This window comes from Mustela erminea, chromosome 3 (assembly GCF_009829155.1).
Source record: "Mustela erminea isolate mMusErm1 chromosome 3, mMusErm1.Pri, whole genome shotgun sequence".
In the NCBI taxonomy this organism is placed as follows: Eukaryota; Metazoa; Chordata; class Mammalia; order Carnivora; family Mustelidae; genus Mustela; species Mustela erminea.
The window spans coordinates 152969988-152988636 of NC_045616.1; the positions used below are offsets into that span (position 1 = coordinate 152969988).

General features: G+C 48.0%; 1 protein-coding gene across 3 annotated transcripts in view; it reads right to left on the reverse strand.

Annotated features, from left to right (window-relative positions):
• TRIO (trio Rho guanine nucleotide exchange factor) overlaps positions 1–18649 on the reverse strand; it is a 224702-nt gene that overhangs the window by 120201 nt on the left and 85852 nt on the right. For all 3 annotated transcript variants that reach the window (XM_032337739.1, XM_032337740.1, XM_032337741.1), the window contains exons 11-18: positions 16031–16200; positions 14875–15049; positions 10418–10613; positions 9458–9624; positions 7336–7455; positions 5715–5906; positions 5085–5234; positions 1596–1710 (exon numbers count right to left, since the gene is read on the reverse strand). In XM_032337739.1, coding sequence (XP_032193630.1) covers positions 1596–1710; positions 5085–5234; positions 5715–5906; positions 7336–7455; positions 9458–9624; positions 10418–10613; positions 14875–15049; positions 16031–16200 — 1285 coding nt within the window. The remainder of the gene's footprint in view (positions 1–1595; positions 1711–5084; positions 5235–5714; positions 5907–7335; positions 7456–9457; positions 9625–10417; positions 10614–14874; positions 15050–16030; positions 16201–18649) is intronic.

The following is an 18649-nucleotide window of genomic DNA, read 5'->3' on the forward strand; positions in this document are numbered from 1 at the left end:
AGTGCCCAATGAGAGAAACGGGACATTTAGGTTTTAGTTCTTCAGAGCATCCAGAATGATAACACAGAGCAGCAAACACAGTGACCACCCATTAAGTGTGCATGTGGGACACACACTCCTCACACGCACACACACCCCTCGGACTGGTACAACGTGGTAAGGATCCTTACATCTGCGATCAAAGAAAGCCGAGTACAACCAACAACCAAAGGCAATACTGATGGAGGAGAGAAAGGCAGTGATGGTCATAGGAAATGAGCCAAATGAACTGATCACCAATGCCAGTAACTTGCTGAGAAGTGGCTGTGTTAGTCACTCATCTCCCCGAGAGAGAAACCCACCAAAGATGACTCTCCTCTGTGTAGCCTGGGGACTTTACCAATGTGACATTTTTCTGTGACAACTCTGACAGATGAATCCAGATGAATAAGGAGGGAATATAAGGTACAAAAGTTTCTGCCCATTGTATGGGTTTAAAAAGTGAGATGAATCATTTGTTAATGGGTTATGAAACCCAACTCTGAGCGCTCAGGCTGTGGGCCCAGGTTCCTCCTCTGTTTACTGCCAGCCTCTGAAGCCCTCCGTGAGGACGGCAGGAGCCTTGCTGTCAAGACTCTCTCAAACTCTTATTCATTTTCCTGAGGATCTATTTCCATGTCATCTTAATTGTAAAAAACAAAACAAAACAAACAAACAAAAAACTATGATTAAATCTATGTTTTAAGTTAGAGAACACCTTCATGTATTTTCACTGTTAAGTACTCAGTCAGAATTCTAAAGTAAAAACCCTCGGTCCCCCTTGCTTCTATTCATACTGATCCTATTAACAGTTTAGTATCAAATTTTCCCAGATCAGTTTCTATGCACTTACATTATATATATGCATACATAAAAACATACCTTTATAGACTTTTACACTCAAATGATACCAAAAGGTATGATATTTGGCAATTTGATTTTATTAATGCTTTAAGTATATAGAATCAATAATACCTTCCAGCAAAAACTCTGGTGTACAATTTCCTGACTTGAACTTTTAAAAGTATTTGACTATAGATAAATTCTGGTTTTCTTTTTCCCCTAATTTATAATATTTTCCCTTGCTTGCACAAAATAGTCCATGCTAATAAATATCATGCTGCATTTTGTCCCTGCTTATACTCTTCAACTTTATTCAACAAAGTATCAATCTATATCATTTGCTTCATATTTTATTATTAAACAAAGGTAACTGCCAAGAATGTTAATATGAAACAGACATTTAAAATGAAGCCGTGGGTGGCTCAATCCGTTAAGCAGTTAAGCGGCTGCGGCTGCCTTTGGCCCAGGTCATGATTCCAGGGTCCGGAGGTCAAGCCCCGCATCAGGCTCCCTGCTCAGTGGGGGGTCTGCGTCTCCCTCTCCCTCTGCTGCTTCCCTGGCTTGTGCTTGTGCTCTCTCACGTGTGCTCTCTCAAATAAATAAATAAAATATAAAAATTAAAAAAAAAAACATAAAAACAAATAAAATGAAGGCCTGGATGTCAGGATCTTCGAACACTTCTTGCCAAACAACTCGTACTGCTCGCCAGAAGAATGACTCGTAGCGGTACTCACTTTTTACTTGTTGTTCAGGGGCTTTGATATGTGTCACCATTCCTGGCATGTTGACACTGTTCCTGTGCAGGTATTTCAAGAAGACATCTGCATTCCTTCTAGCGAGTGTGCAAGCCTAAGAGATACATGGAGGGCAGCGTGTTGTTAACATGACTTAGACAAACACGTGTTTTGAGTACATACGAACGACAACACCATACAGCTCTAACGCATGTCTTGACCTAAAACATTCATCGGACCAACTTGCAGTTTGGAGAGTGCATAGGTTATATCCTCTTTCAATTTAAAAAAAAAATCTGTCTTGGAGCTCTTGCTCTGATGAAACCAGCTGCAGTGTTGAGCGCCACCCTACAGAGAGGCGCACGGGGCAGGGGACTGAGAGTGGCTGCTGGCAGTCAGAGGGAGAAGCTGGAGGCCTTCTCCTGCCAGGTCTTGAGCTGACCACATCTCCCAGGCAACACCCTGACTACAGCCTTGGGAGAAACCTTGACTCAGAGCACCCAGCTAAGCTGTGCCCGGATTTCTAGAAAAGGCAGACAGTATTTTCAGCTTTCCAAGTCATAGATTTTCTGTCTCCCTGTTGCCAGTACTGAACCCAGCCGCTGTGGAGGGAAGCAGCCAGGGGCAGCAGGAGATGGGGAGAGCAGATGGATTCAGCTCTCAGGGGCTGAGATGCCAACCCCTGGGGTGAGCCATCAGTTTGGGGGGTGCCTTGATTTGTGGTGTTACTATGGCAATAGATAACTGGTGGATTCCACATTTATAAACCAAATAAGTTAATTTTATTAATATATTTTTAAAAAACAAGAGGAAAAATATTCTTAATTATATTTGAGTTGGAAATATCTTATCCATTTCCCATCTCCTTTCTGGAGTTACTCTTTCTTCCAGAAGCTCTGTCTCCTCCTTCAGATACAGGGTATTTAGGCCACAATCTGGACAAGACACAGGGAGCTCATTGTTTCTGGGTGGTCACTGTTTCCAGGCCTTTGCAGTAGATGGAGTTGGGACAGTTTTTAATTAAAAGAAGAACGTATCCTGAGTCTCCACAGATTAGCCTGAAATCGGCTGCGTTCCAAACAGCGAGGAAGCGGCAGCGGACGACCATGGTTATGCGAGGAGGACATCAGAGCCAACCTGACTGGAAGGAGCTTCCATGAATGGGACGAGTTGAATATAAAAGGATAAATGACTGCAATTGATCAAAATATACCAAATATCTTAAAATCCAGGAAGACAGAACAAAAACTAATCCTATGTAGAGGTTGCCAGGGCAAACAACCCATTATTCTGAAAATGATAAGCAAATGGAAAGATTCAAGCACTTAGCCTGCCTTTTCTGGACACACTCTGTTTGAGAGTAACCAAATAGCTAAGGAGGGAATAATTCTAGCTCATCAAGGCAGAAGAAGACAGAATCTCACCATTCTGCAACTCCTAACATGGCATTCTCACCCCAGGGTACTAGGCCCATCAGGTAAATGCAGACAGAGAAGCACATGATGGATGAACGGACTCCGCACGTCTGAAGCACACAGACACAAAGAGAAGCGGAACTCGTGTGCCTCCTAACAGAACACCAGGTACGCGGAGCACACGCGCACACACACTCACACTCCAACCTGAATCGAAATGAGGCTCTCAACAGAACACACTTAGAGAATCCAGGATGGCGCAAAATGACTCCCCAGGATGCAATTACAGAAATCTAGAGGGAGAGAAATGCTACAGCCTGAGTGACTTACTTCTTTCAGCTAATAGATAGTAATAAAAGAGGGGCTGGTATTTAGATTAAAAGAGGTTTCAGAAATATGTCAATACAGTCAACAGGCGGACCGTGTTTGAATCCTGATTAAAAACCACATATAAAAGACAATATTGGTCAATTTGAACCAATTGAATTCAATTGGACAATTGAAATGGGAAATTTGAACACTGTTGGATTTTGTATAAGAGATACTGTTAATTTCCAGGATCTAATAATGATATTGCGGTTGTTTCGGAAAGGCAGAATTTACTGTTTAGATACATATGGAAGTATTTACAAATAAAATGATGTAACATCTAGAATTTAAAGCAGCCCAGGGAAGGTGGGCATTATGCCCAGGTGCCAATGTTTATGGACACTGGATAAGGACCCAGGAGTTTGTTACCTGTTCTATTTTTGTATGTATCTTTAAACTTTCATAGTGAAAAGTTTAAAGATATCCAATACGCAGACACTAGTGAACCTAGCTGAGTGAAGGAATGTGAACAGATCATTGAGTATTTTGTTTTATAATTTTATTTAAGTATCTGTCTTACTTAGACTACGGAGTATTTAATTCCGCTTTATTCTGAATGGACTGCAGAGAAAGAGAGGCAAATTATGAGGGTTCCAACCGAAATGTCCTCACGGTGGCGGGCATTTCATAAACGTAACGAGCAAGGACACATAAGGCCGGAGCTTTCAAGTCCCTTTTGAAATGGTTCAGCTGGAGCCTGAGGGAGTCACCAGCCGCTTTCCCACCCTGATCGGCTAAAAAGAAAGTCATGTGATGGAAACTCAAAACAAATGACCAGATAGAATTTTCTAAGAGTTACAATCTGTTCTCCCAGACTAAACAGTAACTCTGTCAGGACAGACATCACCTTCGGGATGGAAACAGAAACTATGAAATGTAACAGGAAATGGGGTCGGGAGGTCAGAATGCCAAAGCAAAACTCAATAAAGTGACAATGAAAAGCACACACTGCACCTATTCTTGAAGGTCTGAATGACGACAGGTAGAGCCTCAGAAGATTGTCAAGAGTGAAAGAACGCATCACAGAAACATGGAAATGTTGCCCAATGTTTTAAGCACTTTTGGCTAAGATCAAGTGTAAGCACTTTTTAGAACATCTGGGTGATTTAGGTACACACACGACAAAGGCAACTAGAGAACCTCCTCATTTAAAGCTTCTCAGAGTCCAGACTTCCAGCCAGGCTTGAATGGGATTAAGTTTCTTTTGCAGGAAATGCTTCCTGAACGAAGTAACCAATCCTGCATATCACAAGAGCTGTTCCTGCTTTGGGTCTACTCTGCACTGGGTTCAGGCTTTATTTCTAAAAAGGCTGAATTTCCAAAGGAAGATTCTTTAAGCTATAGGCATTTCTGTCTCACCGAATCAGTCAGTCTCTGTTCAGAATCATCTGGTGTTCTGATGTCCACCCAGGCCCTATTCACAGGGGTTTCCAGCTCTCTGGGAAAACCAGAGTGCAAATCACAAATGGAAGATTTTAAGACTTTCTCTGACCAGCTGGCCCGGGGCTGATGCAACGTCACACAGGGGAAAGCTGCAGGTGGGGGGAGCCCCCCGGGACGTGGAGGCGGCCACACGCCTGGCACGTGGGGACATCTGTGGTTCTCTGACGGGACAGTCCAGACCCTGCCACCTTCAGGCAAACCCTCTCATGTCTGTGTCCCTTGTTCAGAGAGGCACCAGCACCCCAAAGGGCCGCCTCCATACCTTCAGGAATGCTTCTTTTTGCTCCAGATGCTTGCTGATCATTGGGGTGACATGGTCCGTCTCCGAGTTGGGGCCCAGCTTGTCGGCTCCTCCACACCAGTCCTCTTCTCTCTTGTACTCCTGCTCCAGGCTCTCGAGGACACTGCAGACCTGTGAGCAGAGAAGTCGCAGGCTCAGAGCAGGCCGGTCAGGCACAGGTCAGCATCTCTGGCAAGTGTGGCAGGTCATGTGCTGGGGACAAAGGTGCTGGCCTGGGGACCAAGACCATCGGAAGGAACCATGGGCTCCGTCTTAAGCGAGGACAAATGCAGGGGACAAAGCAGGCAGTAGACAGGCCTTTCAGAACAAAAACCAAATAAAAGCAGAGTTCCTGGTCTCTCTCTGGTGTGTTTCAGCCTATGTATTTAAATGAGAGGAAAACGAAGGCCTTCTCAGCTCCTTTCCAACCTATTACTCTTTGATTCCTGAGATAAGCAGTAATTCTTCTACTTCTAGAATGCTCTTCCCTGCCTGCAGTTGAACTGACGGGCTTAGTAATGACTGCGGGGTTAATGACAGAGCTGTCCGATAAAACGCAGCTCGACATAAAAGGCTGGTCAGGAGCCCAGGGCACAGGACCTGCCTCCTCACCTGCTCTGAGGTTTTGTAGAAGGCGACAGACGCGTTCACGAGCTTGAGGCGGTCTTCCATCTTGAGCATGAGCTGCTGCCAGTGGGAGGCCACCTTCTCAGCGCAGTCCCGAATCATGTCCATGTCGTAGTGATTGGCCTGCAGCATGGCTTCTGCCTTCTGCTGCACCTGCAGGGCGCTCTGGTGTGTTTTCTAAGGAAATAGAAAGGAGAAGGGATGCTTACTTAACAGGGTTGCCATGCGTTTACTGGAAAGGAACACGGAAGGCTGCTGTGGTACCGCTCCTCCTGTTTTTATAGAAACAACTTCACTTAATACTCATTAGGACACTTCCACAAACACAGCAGACTGCTCGGTCAAAAAAAGAAGAAGAAGAAGAAGTTGTTTTCATAGTTTTCATGCCTAACAACAATTGCATTTATATTTAAATTACCTAATGAAGATGAAATTCATTATGACATTCCAGAATGGGTCCCCATTGTGGGGTTCTCAGCTTGAGAAATAGCAGAGAAAAACCTTAAGAGCCAATACTCTGAAAAAGCTGCTGAAATGTTCCAAGTTTATTCTTCCTATTGAGCTTCCTTATAACAGCAGCTGGAGGCACACAGACACATGGAGAAAAAGGTGGCCACCCTGAATGCCTTTTTCATTTTTACCTTAAACTTTAGACTTGAGTAAAAAGTTTTCAAGAACTATAGACCTTTAAAAAGAGAGAGAGAGAAACATAATTCAAAGCCAGGAAGGAGCTAAGTAAGGGTATATACTCTGGAGGCTCATGCCATATTAAAATATCAAAATAACATCAGAAACCCAGTAGGAATTCCTGCTTGTGGATGTTCACTAGAAGATTCCGTGAGGGGCTGACAGGTCAGATTCTCCCAAAGAAGAATCACAGCACCAGACAGAAGAGCAGTTAGGGGGAGTACATGGGTCTCTGTGGACACAGAGTAATTTTCTTTTTCTACTTTTTTTTTTTTTTTTTGCCACAGCAAAATTTTGCATTTTACTAGAAAGGTACTAAATGACCCCACAAAAGATTATATGCAATATGACCAACGCTGTCCTTCACCCAGACACACTGACACGTATTAGCAAATAGTGTATAGTTTTCAGAAGATGCCTAGAGTCTGGGCTTCAGGAAGAAGTGTTAATATGTGTCTGTTGGAGCTGAGTAGTTGAAAATACGTCCGTCTTGAAAATAAATTAATGGTATTTTCTGTGGCTTTTTTCTCTATGTATGTAACAAGTAATCTGTAATCAAATGCTCTTTTTCCCATTACCTTGAGACTACCTACCATAATTAACTCCCCCCTCCCCAAAAACACAACAAATAATTAATTCATGTGCCATGACAGTGAATCTGAGCGGGCCTGGACCTGGCCTGGCACTGACCCACGAAGGTGAGGACTGCTGTTTGGAACCAGGGTCGAGGAGTTCCATGGACGGTGCTGTTTACTGGTGATGTGCACAGCTCTGCTCTGTCCAGGAGCATGTGGACAAGACCCGCAAAACCTAAAGCCCCTCAGCCCAGACTCCAGCTAGGGTTCTCAGGTGCAGGTGCTCCTGGCAGCGGGGGCTCAGCAGACCAGGAGGGAGGCGGGAGGCGGGCCGGCATCCCTACCTCGATGGCGTGCTGGAACTGCTCGTGCTCCCTCTGCAGCTGCTCTGCCTCTTGCAACGAGCTGGCTGTGATGAGTCCAGCGTTCAGCATCGACTCTCCATTGCGGATCCAGCCCAGCACCTGAAACACGACACGGGGACCTCCAAGCATCAACCCCCCGCAGGAGATCCCCCTGTGGGCCAGCAGGGACATGAGCCACGCGGACAAGGTGCTCAAGCTGCTCATGTCAGCTGTGAAGCACGGGTTTCCTTATAATCCCTCTGCCGACAGCCTGACGTCTTTCCACAGTATCCGATCCTGAGTGCTGCATTTTAAAATTAAATCAGTTCTCTTACAGCTTCAAATGGGTGCCGAAGAGGTGGGGAGTCCGGAGGATTATGATTATTAGTCCACAGGTCAAAACAGATTATGAATGACCTATTAGAATATCTACTACCACAGTTCCCTGAAAATGGGGTGCCTAGGTGGCTCAGTCGGTTTAGCCTCTGCCTTCCCAGGCATGATCCCAGGGTCCTGGGCTCCCTGCTCAGTGGGGAGTCTGCTCCTCCCTCTCCCTCTGCCCCTCCACTCCTGCTCATGCGTGCACCTGCACACTCGCTCTCTCTCAAGTAAATAAAATCTTTAGAAAAAACACGAAATAATTCCCTGATAACCAAGAAAAATATTTTTCATTCCTTTTTAAATAAATATGCAAAATTAGCAAACTGCTTAATAAGGGAACTGTTTTATTTCACCAACATATTTTCCAATTTAGTGCCAGTGCTAAACGGCCCGCTAACCGAAGAACGGATTCCCTGGAGCTCCGAGGCTCAGGGTCGCCCCCCGGGATTCTCAGCATCACACACCAACAAGAGCATCCCAACTGTGGCAGCCACAGGACTGTGGAAGGTCACCGCGGGTAGTTATTTGTGGCACAGACCGCTGCTTACCTACCCAATACCTACTTCTCCTCATCTCCTGTCTCAGAAAGCCCTGACTCTGGGGCTGGGGAGCGGAGGTTAAAATAAAGCCACTTCACTGCCCCGCCACCATTGCTCCGTTATAGTCAGGAAACTCTCTCCAGCTACTGAGACCAGCACCGTGTGAACACCCTTCTTCTCTGAGGCAAGTGCTGCTTCCTCCCCATTATGTCTTTCCCCTCCTGCTGCCTGGAAAGTGCCGGGGAGCCGGGGCTACAGCAGCCGCCTGACAGCTTGTCGCCCATGTATCTACCTGACCCGTCCTGTGCCACGCAGACGCCAGTCAGTAATTTCTGAGCACCACTTTTAGACTGTTATAGGCGAATGCAATTCCTTGTGAATAGTTTATGCCTTTGTTTCTCAGACACACTGTTTTGTTTTTAGCAAGAAGGAACGTTTTATTAACTGGTCTTTAAGAGGCAGATCACGATACCTCATCTCACCACATGGGAGACGAGCAGGTGCTCCTTAAAGCTCTCCAGTGTGACAGTGTATCTGCCGGAGTGTGGGTGCCGCCCACTTAGGGCCCACACCAGCTCACACTCCAGAGGCCCCTCATCCCCCTGCTCAACCTAACACACGCTTTTCTGTGTCTCCACCGGAATCCCAGAAAGCCCTACTTTCCCTGTATCACGGCGGTAGGAGTGGTTTCTCTGATCATGAGATAAAATGTCACATACACGAGGAGTGTGCACAGGAATCCCATCGGCCAGGAGCCAGGAGCAGCCCCTTGCCGACATTCCATTTTCATCTGGCCATGCTCTCTGAGATAGGACAGTGGAGCACGCTGGCCACAGGAGACAACCCCAGCCTCTTTGGCCTGTGACCCCATGCAGACTGAAAACAGCCGATCTGGCAGAACAATCCTACAGTTATTTAGCCTGAGAAGCAACGTGCTCAGTTTCAACAAGAGACCACCAAGGACAAAACAAACTAAGCAGACGTTCCCTTCCGGTGATCCACCTGCTGGGCGGGGAAGGTCTCCCACTGCAGAGGAAGCACATGGCGGTCCAGGCACTGGCTCCGTCCTCGCCTCCGAGCTGTGGCCGTACGGAGATTCACACCATACTTCCAACAGCTGTGCTCTGTGTCCCAGGTGGCCAGGAGGTCCCTCCCCGGAGGGCTAGTGGCGCGGGGTCCCTCGAGGCCAGCAGCTGGCTTACCTGCTTCACTTCGGCCTGCAGATGGCGAAGCTGCACGCACTGCTCCAGGTGCTTCCGATGCTGTTCCGCCGCCACGTCCAGCTCCTGCTGCTTCTCGTGGAGGAACTCCAGCAGGTCCTGAACCCGAGTTGCCATGTCCACGTCTCTATCGCAAAGCAGCTCCACGCCTGCGGACAATGAAGGGAGAACCCAGAGGTTGATGGGCACATCTGCCGCTCTTCAGCCGCACAACACACACTGCACTTTTGTGAAGATGATCTGCCCCACCCGGAACAGGCCTGTTACCTAGAATGCCAAGAGCAAGGAAGGCAGAGTGGGCAGAGGAGTGTTTACATGTGCATGCGAGGGGGTCTGTAAGAATGTATCTGATGTGTTCCAAAGCAAAACATAATGTAGAGCTAATCAAACCAAACCCATTTCCCATCAATCTGTTTCTGCAGTGGGAACTGGGCACTCGAGCCCCTTGGCTTGACCAGTGAGCGAATTTGGACTTGTTTTTGCTGCACCTCCACTGGCACCCAGCTTACTCTTCAGGAAGCATTTAATCTGATTTGTGTAAAATGAGTAACGGAGCAGCAGGTTGCTGCTAAGTTTCAAGCACTAGGGACATCTCTCTACATTTCTGAGCCTAGAGTGACATCTGCTGGTAACACATCAGCTAAGACAGGAAAGGAAGGATGTGACCATCTTGAGATTCCCATTTCACTTATGGATGTACAACCGGAGTTCACGCTCCCTGAGATGACAGGCAAGAGTAACAAGGGTAAGGACACTAATCGTAATGTTACACGTGATCACAGGACGTGGAAATAAAACGGCAAACTGTTCCTTCTGAAGAGCTGGTACTCAGAATATCTACATCACGGTGGCTCACTAAACTTTGCGGCCGGCACACTAACAGGTTGAGTTCCTGTATGACATGATAACACCGCAACTGACAGCATGACATGCACTCCTTACCGGAGGCCTGAACTTCATTGACATACTGCAGAAGGTCCTGCCCTTGGTGGATGACATCGAAGGTCAAGTTGTTCATGGTCAGAGCTTTGTCTGCATGGTGCTGGAGGCGCTGTTCTGCTATCGTGAGATCTTCCGTGTCAAAGTCGTTCATTTGCTGAGAAAGCTCATCGTTCCAAGACTCAAGGTCTGAGATGATCTGACAGAGGAGAGTACCTTCTTAGGACCAAGACTTAGAAAATAAGTATTTGCTGCAGGATCTCACTGTGCCAAGCAAGGAAGGAAGGGACTAATGTGACCATGTCCAAAGGACATGGAAGCCAGCTATAGGGGCTCCCACAAGCCACAGATGGGGCAGTTAGATTAAAAAAAAAAACTATCATGAGTGAATAAAATTTAAAAAATCTATAAAAACACATTAATTCCTAATGATTTTTTTTTTTTTAAAGAAGAAGAGGTAAAAAGCTTAAAATTAAATGAAAAACTCCTCTGATTAGAAGTTGTCTGCAAACCAACCTTTATCTGGAACCTGGTAAAAGAGATAATTATTTAAACCTTTGATAACAATGAAGGAAGGTTTCCCTTTATAGATAGATCTAGTTATTAAATGTAGAAACAATAAAATTATAAAGTTTTTTTCTAATCCTGTATTGAAATCCTAGTGAAGTAACGCTTCGGGCCAGGACCATCAATGTGCAGTCAACTACAACGGAAGGGATGGAGGGACTTCATGGGAGGGTCAGGCCGCCAGCCCTTAACCCCACAGACCAACATTAGCTCCCTAAAGAAGTGGGACCAGATAGGACCAACCACCTAACAGGTGAAGCCGTGGCCCCTGGGAGCATCTGGCACAGAAACGGAACGCGAATCTTAACCAGGTCTTTACGCTGAACTTTCAAGTTTATAGGAAATACCAGGAAAAGAAAAAACAGAAGAAAATCACTAAGTGAACGTAGAACGTGGGACCTAATTTCTTCCGCTAACGCAGTCATTCCAACAAGTCACAGCAGGAATTAAAAGAAGGGTGGATGGAGAGATGATTCTGGATGGAAAGACTATCAGTCACACAAGCGGCGCCCACACCTCCCCGCCCCCAGGCAGCTGCGGAGGTCTGAGCAGGGGCTGGGTGTTAGTTAGCGATCAAGGACTCCGATTGGTGAGGGGTGGTAGACTGTGGTTATGTGGGAAAAGGCCTTACTTTGTAGAGATATTTACGAAAGTCTTCAGGAGGGACGCTGAAGCTGGCAAACCTTTGCTCTAGGACGCTCCCGCACAACAGTAACAAGAGTGGGGATGTTTGCAGCAAGAAGACACAATCCTGCCCCATCTGGGAGACAGGCATGTGGACGTTCGCTGCATCACCCTTGCTACTTGGGAGCCGGTTTGAAAACTTTCGTAATCTACTTTTTAAAATTAAGGCTAAAAATTATGAAACCCAGAAAGAAGGAAAAAATCTCTTGTGAAAGAACACCATATTACCTCTACCTCAGTGGAATAAACTTTCCCATGAGTCCTGATTTCCTTATCCAGATGAGCAGTGACTACCTGAGTGTAAAAATCTGACAACGTGAGAGAGGTCACATTGAACCTAGCTAGGAGATGGGAAGTAATAAAAACTGCAAGCTTTATTCAGTCATTAGTAGGGTCTGCATATAGTATGTGTATTCACATTAATTTATTAAATTGGGCTAATTTATAAGATTAATAAATTTAAAAACTATTAAATTATGCATAAGCCAAAGTCACTGAGGGAAAATATTTTTTAAAAGGAAAGAGTCAGGGCACCTGGGTGGCTCAGTGGGTTAAAGCCTCTGCCTTCGGCTCAGGTCATGATCCCAGGGTCCTGGGATCGAGCCCCGCATCTGGCTCTCTGCTCCGCAGGGAGCCTGCTTCCTCCTCTCTCTCTGCCTACCTGCCATCTCTCTCTGTCAAATAAATAAATAAAATCTTTAAAAATAAAAAATAAAAAATTAAAAATTAAAAAAAACGGAAAGAGTTTACCATACCTTTAATCTTCATCTCTACCCTAAGGGGAATTTTCTTTCTTAAGGTCCCTTTTCTGACACTGAGGTAGGAGAGGGTTAGGTGTGGCTGAGACAGACTCAGCAATAATGTCTCATGGAGAAAGCATCAGGCTCAGACAACACTCAAGAGCAGATAACAAACAAGGATGAATGTTCTAGAACCAGCAGGATTCAAAACTACTCACTGAGCTTAAAGAAACCCTGGCAATGGCCGTGATCAAAGGATCATCAGGCAAAAATCCCACCCAAAGTTTATCATTATAGCTTGTTAACCATACAAGAGAAGACAGGAAATCGGTGGCAAAAACAAAGCTCAAGAAAGTGGAAGTCATTTTTGAACACAAATTCTTTGGAGAAGTAACTTTGTTTTTAATTGGATCCCGAATGTTTATGAATTCTACAAGTTCCTCTTCGTCAATGTACATATAACTGTGCTCCATAGTGACTGTCACAGAATGCTACAGTCAGATTTTGTTGTTCTCAGACCAACAGAGCAGACTTTATCTGGAACATCAGCAGGCTGAGACTACAGTATTTCTAAGCCATGGAAAACCTAAATCCACTTTTGAGAGATGGCAAGACTATGAGATACAAGAGATATCAGGGATTTTTAAAAATTGGCCAAGGAACAGTAAGTTTCTTCCACAAAGATAACTCCATGCCTCCTATGGGCAGTAGGATGGAGCATTTTCCCAGATAAGGGACAAAATCCCAGGCGAAGCCTCAATTGTTCGGGTTTTCCTGTTTCAGGATTATTCCAGAGAAAAGAGGTTCTTGGGCTAAAACATTCTAAAAGCTTTTAAAGTACATTTTAGCTGGCCTGTGACTGAACTGCAGGTTTAATGTCCTCACCTCAAGGAAGCACTAGCCCCTGGCCTGACACACTGGCTTTCTTACGGCCCCTTGGAATTTTGTGGCTTTGGGGTGGGGAGAACTGTGTTTCTGGTTCCTGAGCTACATTTTAAAATTCTGCTTTGTTGAAAATGGAAAGACAATTAGTATCTTTCTTTTCCTTTAAAGTTGCAGCAATGCAAATGAAGGCAAGAGATTTTCTTTAACTATCACAAGGTCTTGAAGAAAAACTTCAAATCATGCCTGATTGCTCTATGTTTCCTCACTGAAGCTACTCAAGAGCAGCTAAGTTTATCAAAGCAATTCATGTGAGTAGAGGCCACAGAGGAAAAGAGGCAAGCTGGGTCCTCTGTTCATACGGTCTGCAACCTAGAACTGGCACATGGCACCAGCCACGGGCAGGCCCTTCATGAGCTCCGCACAGGGGTCCGTTTCTCTACACGGCTTCATGTGGCTGCAAAGGCCATGACACTGAGAACAGATTTTACCAGACAACGTGCCTGGGATTTAACTCTTTTCTTGTCATGAACCAATGATGACAATGAAAATAGCCAAGAAGGCTTTTCTTTAATGAAAACACTGATGAAGTTTAGACAGATGGTTGACCAGACTCCCAAGAGGCCCTGCACCAGACCTGGCCCAGTCCCTGTAGAGCACATCAAGACCCCCACTCAGAACTGGGCCTACAGACAGGCCTGAGAGAAGCAGGCGAGGCCCACTCCTGGCAAAGGGTCCTCCCCTGAGCGGAGAGAAGTGAAGCGGTCTGCACACGGCCCAGCCATCACCCCTCTGCCTTCAGCGGCACTGAGGGTCTGGGTCTGCACACCCTCGAGGCACTAGCATGGGGCAGGCAGGCCTGACAGGCTCTGCCGGGCAGTCACAGGACCAGTGGGCAGGCTGCAGGTACCTGGACAGGGACTTGCTCTCCGAGCTGACGGGCACAAGGAAAGAGGCCTCCCCGAGGCTGGAGTGAGTTTTGGTTCATCACGTCCCACAGACAGATGTGGCGCCATCCAATTATACTTACCTCTGCTTGTACTTCATCAAGTTCAAAAATAAGACCTTCTCTGACACAGAATTAAGAACCGCCCTTTTGTCGAAGAAAAAGAAAAGAAACCTCACGTATAAGGTGTAATACTTAGATAATAAGAATGAAATATCATGTGAACACACTTCTGTGAAGAAACTGGCCTCCAGACTGCCAAAACTGCCATCGGCACAGGCGAGGCCTGTTCTTACTGTCTGGGAGGAGGCCGGGCCGGGACAGCAGAAAGGAGAAGTGAGGGCCCGGAGCGCAGGTGGGAGCCGGAGCTGCACAGACCGGGAGGGCGGCGTGGGACCCCGAGCGGCTTACACAAGCGACTTGGAGGCAGCTGGGCTTCCCTCCCCACGGGCTCTGCTCTTCCCTCCCCTGCCCTGCAGTGAGGCCTCCAGCAGGGGCCGATAGTTCCCAGGGCCAGGTGCGCTCCCCCCTCCCCCCGCCCCCGTCCGTCCGTCGGTCCGTCCGTCCGTCCATCCTCCCCATTGCAGGAGGAAGGAGAGGAGCAGGTGCGGCAGCCGTGCCGCAGAGCAGCGCACACTCACGTCGATGGCGTCCCTCTCGAAGATGCGCAGCTGCAGGAAGAGCTCCAGCTTGATCTTGCGCTCCTGGAAGAGCTCCTCCATCTGCGCCTGGGCCTCGTCCAGCTGCTGCAGCACCGTCTCGATGTGGCTGATGGAGCTGTTGTGGGGGGTCTTGTTGCTGGAGATGGCCGAGTCCCTGCGGAAGGGCAGAAGGGGCCGGGACAGGCATGAGAAAGTCTCCCATTGTCAGACGCCAGATCCGCCGGCCAGATCCGGCCGGCCGCGCGGACCTCGGAGGGGGAAGAAGGCTGGCAGGAAGCGGGCCGCTGGCCTCCGAAAATGGAATCGGCGGCCCCTCCCGCCACACAAGGCCGGGCTTCCTCCCGCAAGCAAGCTGCCAGGTCGGAGGCCACACGGACGACCCCCTCCGCACCCCCCCGCCCCCAGTCGCTCTCAAAGGAAGTCTCTGGCGGAAAGTAACTTCAGGCGGGCTCCACGGTAGCCGCTCTTCTCCTTAGGCAGAGAGAACAGAATAGATGCTCCCCGTCTGCTGCACGTGGTGGGGTCGGAGCGGCACCAAGGGGTTCAACTCCAATGCAATCAATTCAGCCCCAAACAAGTCACTTTCGCCCAGCTGCTGGCAAAATGAGCATCCCGTGAAGTTCTCAGTCACGATTCAAACACTGTCCTGAGTGAGCCACTAACACGACTCTGCTCCGGGCCCACTTCCCGCACGGAGGAGCACCTCAGGACAGGTCCGCCCCTCCCCAAAGTCCTGGTCTCCCTGAGCCCCAACTCTGAGGACAAGGACCCCCATTATCCTCTAGGGAGGAATGTGGGACACAGTCCTCGGAGGTTTAAATCAATCTGGTCTGTGAAGAAATTTCAATAATCATTAGGTAAGTGTGAAAAGGAAATACTACTAAAAGCAGAGCGCTGGGAAAGCGTCTCAGTCTGCTGCCATGAGAGAAACCCTCGAGTCAGAAAGACGGTGGGAGAGAAAAGCAGAAAAGAGAAAGAAAGGGCTGTTGCTCCCCTCTGCGTGCCGAGGGAGTGCCTGTTCTCCACCGCACCGGGCGGGCGGGGGGTCACGGCTCATTGTTCAGGGAAGGGGAAATCTCTGGCCCGATTTCAAAGCGCCCGCGCCCGGCGGGAGGACGGGGACAAGGCGGCCCACCTCAGCTGCTGGATGAGGTCCTCCCCTTCCTTGATCACGTTGACGGTCACTTGCAGGGTCGTCTGCTGCTGCTGGCCGAAGCGCTTGATGAGGTCCTGCACGGCCTCCACCGACTCGGCGTACACGTCATCCAGCAGCTCCTTCTGCAGCTCCTCCAGCCATGTCCACAGCTGCGGAGGGCAGAGCGCGGTGAGGCCGGGCTGCGGCCCCCGCCCCGGCTGCGCCCCCTGCCCCCCAAAGGCCTGGCGCCTGGCGCGGACGCCAAGCAACGGGGCTGAGGGAGCGGGTAGCAACCCACTCCCAGGGAGGGGAGGGCGGCGGGAAGGGGAGCGCCCCGAGCAGGCCAGGGGAGCCCAGCACACTGGGCAGTTTGCAACCACCGCCTGGTGAAAATAAACAGGCAGAGAGCCCGAGGGGACTGTCACAAAAGAGAAGAGGAAAGGGAAGGGAAGTCACTCTTTCCGATTCTTCTTAGGCTCAATCCCAGCGTAAGAGAAGGAAGAAAAGACCCCCTCCGCCAACCGAAACATCTGCTAAGCATAACGCATTCCTTTACACATCCTCTGACTCTCGCTTAGCAGATGGACGGTTTTATTTTATTTTTAGCAGGGGCACTACAACCCATTATTAATTATTAAACCACTGCTCAGATGGGGCCACTTTACAGGGCTCAGAGAAGGAGGCAGCGTGCCGTGTGCGGAATAAATTCACCACCAGGCCTGGCGGAGACTGCGAGGTGGCCCCGCTCAGTAACGTCGCCCCGGGCCACAGCCAACCCGGCCACGGCGCAGTCCTTTTGGGGAAGGAGTGTGCCTCTCGAAAACACCTCAGACCTCACTGGTACGAACACTCAGGATATGTCTGGGGACGCGGAGGGGCAAAGACAACTTGGAAGGGCAGTGGCAAGAACCAAGAAGGATCTCAGGTGCGGCGGGAGCCGAGCGCTTTGCCCAGCTTCCCTCAAGCCCGCTACCTCCCTCCACCTCCGGGGGGAGCCACTGAGCAAACTGGGAAAGATAGCTGATTGCACCGGGCAGGCCCTGGTGGCTTGGAGGAGAAACAGCTTCCTGCTTCCTCAGGGATGTGAGATTCACCCCCTTCCCCGCATCTTCCACGTGTCCCTTACAGACCGCACGTCCACCCCTGACGCTGACCAGCCTCGGTGGCCCAAACGGCAACACCGTGCTTGTCAAAATACACGCTGTGTGGGGTCTTCTGAGTTCATCTTCTTTTGAAAATTGCTTTCCTAAGGTAAAGAAATGACACTCAAGAAACTGCAGGAATTTCCAGGATATAATTTGTAAAGTTTTGGAACATGGACGCACCCACGAAAATACCCCTGCTGTCCACAGCGAACAGCTCCATCGCCCCAAACAGTCTTCCTGCGCCCTCTAATCCTGTGTCTCTCTCTACCCCGCCCGGCTGGGCAATCACCTTCACTGTAGATTAGCTTGCATTTTCTTAAAAAGTATACAAATGGAATCATACCCTAGGAACTCTATTTTTGGTCTGGTTTCTTTCCTTCAACACTTGTTGACATTTGCACATAGTACAGTGTGTATCAACAGCCCACACCTTTCTTACTGTGGGACAGTGTCCCAGTCTCTGTGTGTGACACAGGGTAGCCACTCACCTGGTAAGGACATCGGAGTTGTTTCCATTTTTGGCCATTACAAATATAATTCCTTTGAATACCTGTTCACAGTCTCTGTATAAACTATGTTTTCCCTTTTTAAACAGTAAATAAATAGGTGTAGAGTGGCTACATCGTATGACAGGTGTATGTTTAAATTTTTAACAAACTGCCAAACTTCCCACATGCCCATACCATGGCACATTTCTGACAGCAGCCTTTGAAAGTTCCAATGCCTGTGCATCCTCACCAATATCTGAGGTCAGTCTTTAACTTCAGTTGTTCTAGAGAATGCCATCTCCTTGTGGTTTTAATGAGCAACTTCCTACTTGCTAACGATGGCAAACCCAAGCTAACCCTCTAAGAATTGTTTTGTTGTTAAAGGTAGATTTAGTTATGTCAGTATTTTAAATACAGCAGGTCAATTTAAAAATAAGGGAAGTGATAGCAAAGGACTTATTGTTCAGTCAAGCTACCTGTGACCCGAGGAGTTCATTTTACTAAAAATGTTAAATAAAACATCTGTTAACTTTTTACTATCCACACACTTTTGTGTATAGGTCAGCAAACTTACTCTAGAATTTTAATTTGAAGGGTTTCAGAGGTAGGCTCGCTCACCTCTTTGATCTTACAGATTAAGGAAAAGCAGCCCAGGTGCTGAAGTCACCCACCCGACACCGGCAAAACCAAGTGCTGGGGCCAAGCTACTGGCAAAGAACCCTCCAGTTGCCGTCACACTTGGCACTAATACTGTCCGTCGACACCAACAGTACCATTTGTAGAGTCACCATATAAATACGGACAAATGCCCTGCACCCTCAATAAAGATCCATTATTAAGAACATACTCTTTCGGGTTTGTTGTTGTTTGCTGTCCTCTGAGCGCTTGTGAACATGGTTGCTGCCTTTGTAAATACCAGGAAGGATGGCAGCATCACGGCCAGGGGGACCCTCCCGGTCTGTTCTGGTACTTCCTAGGAAAACCTT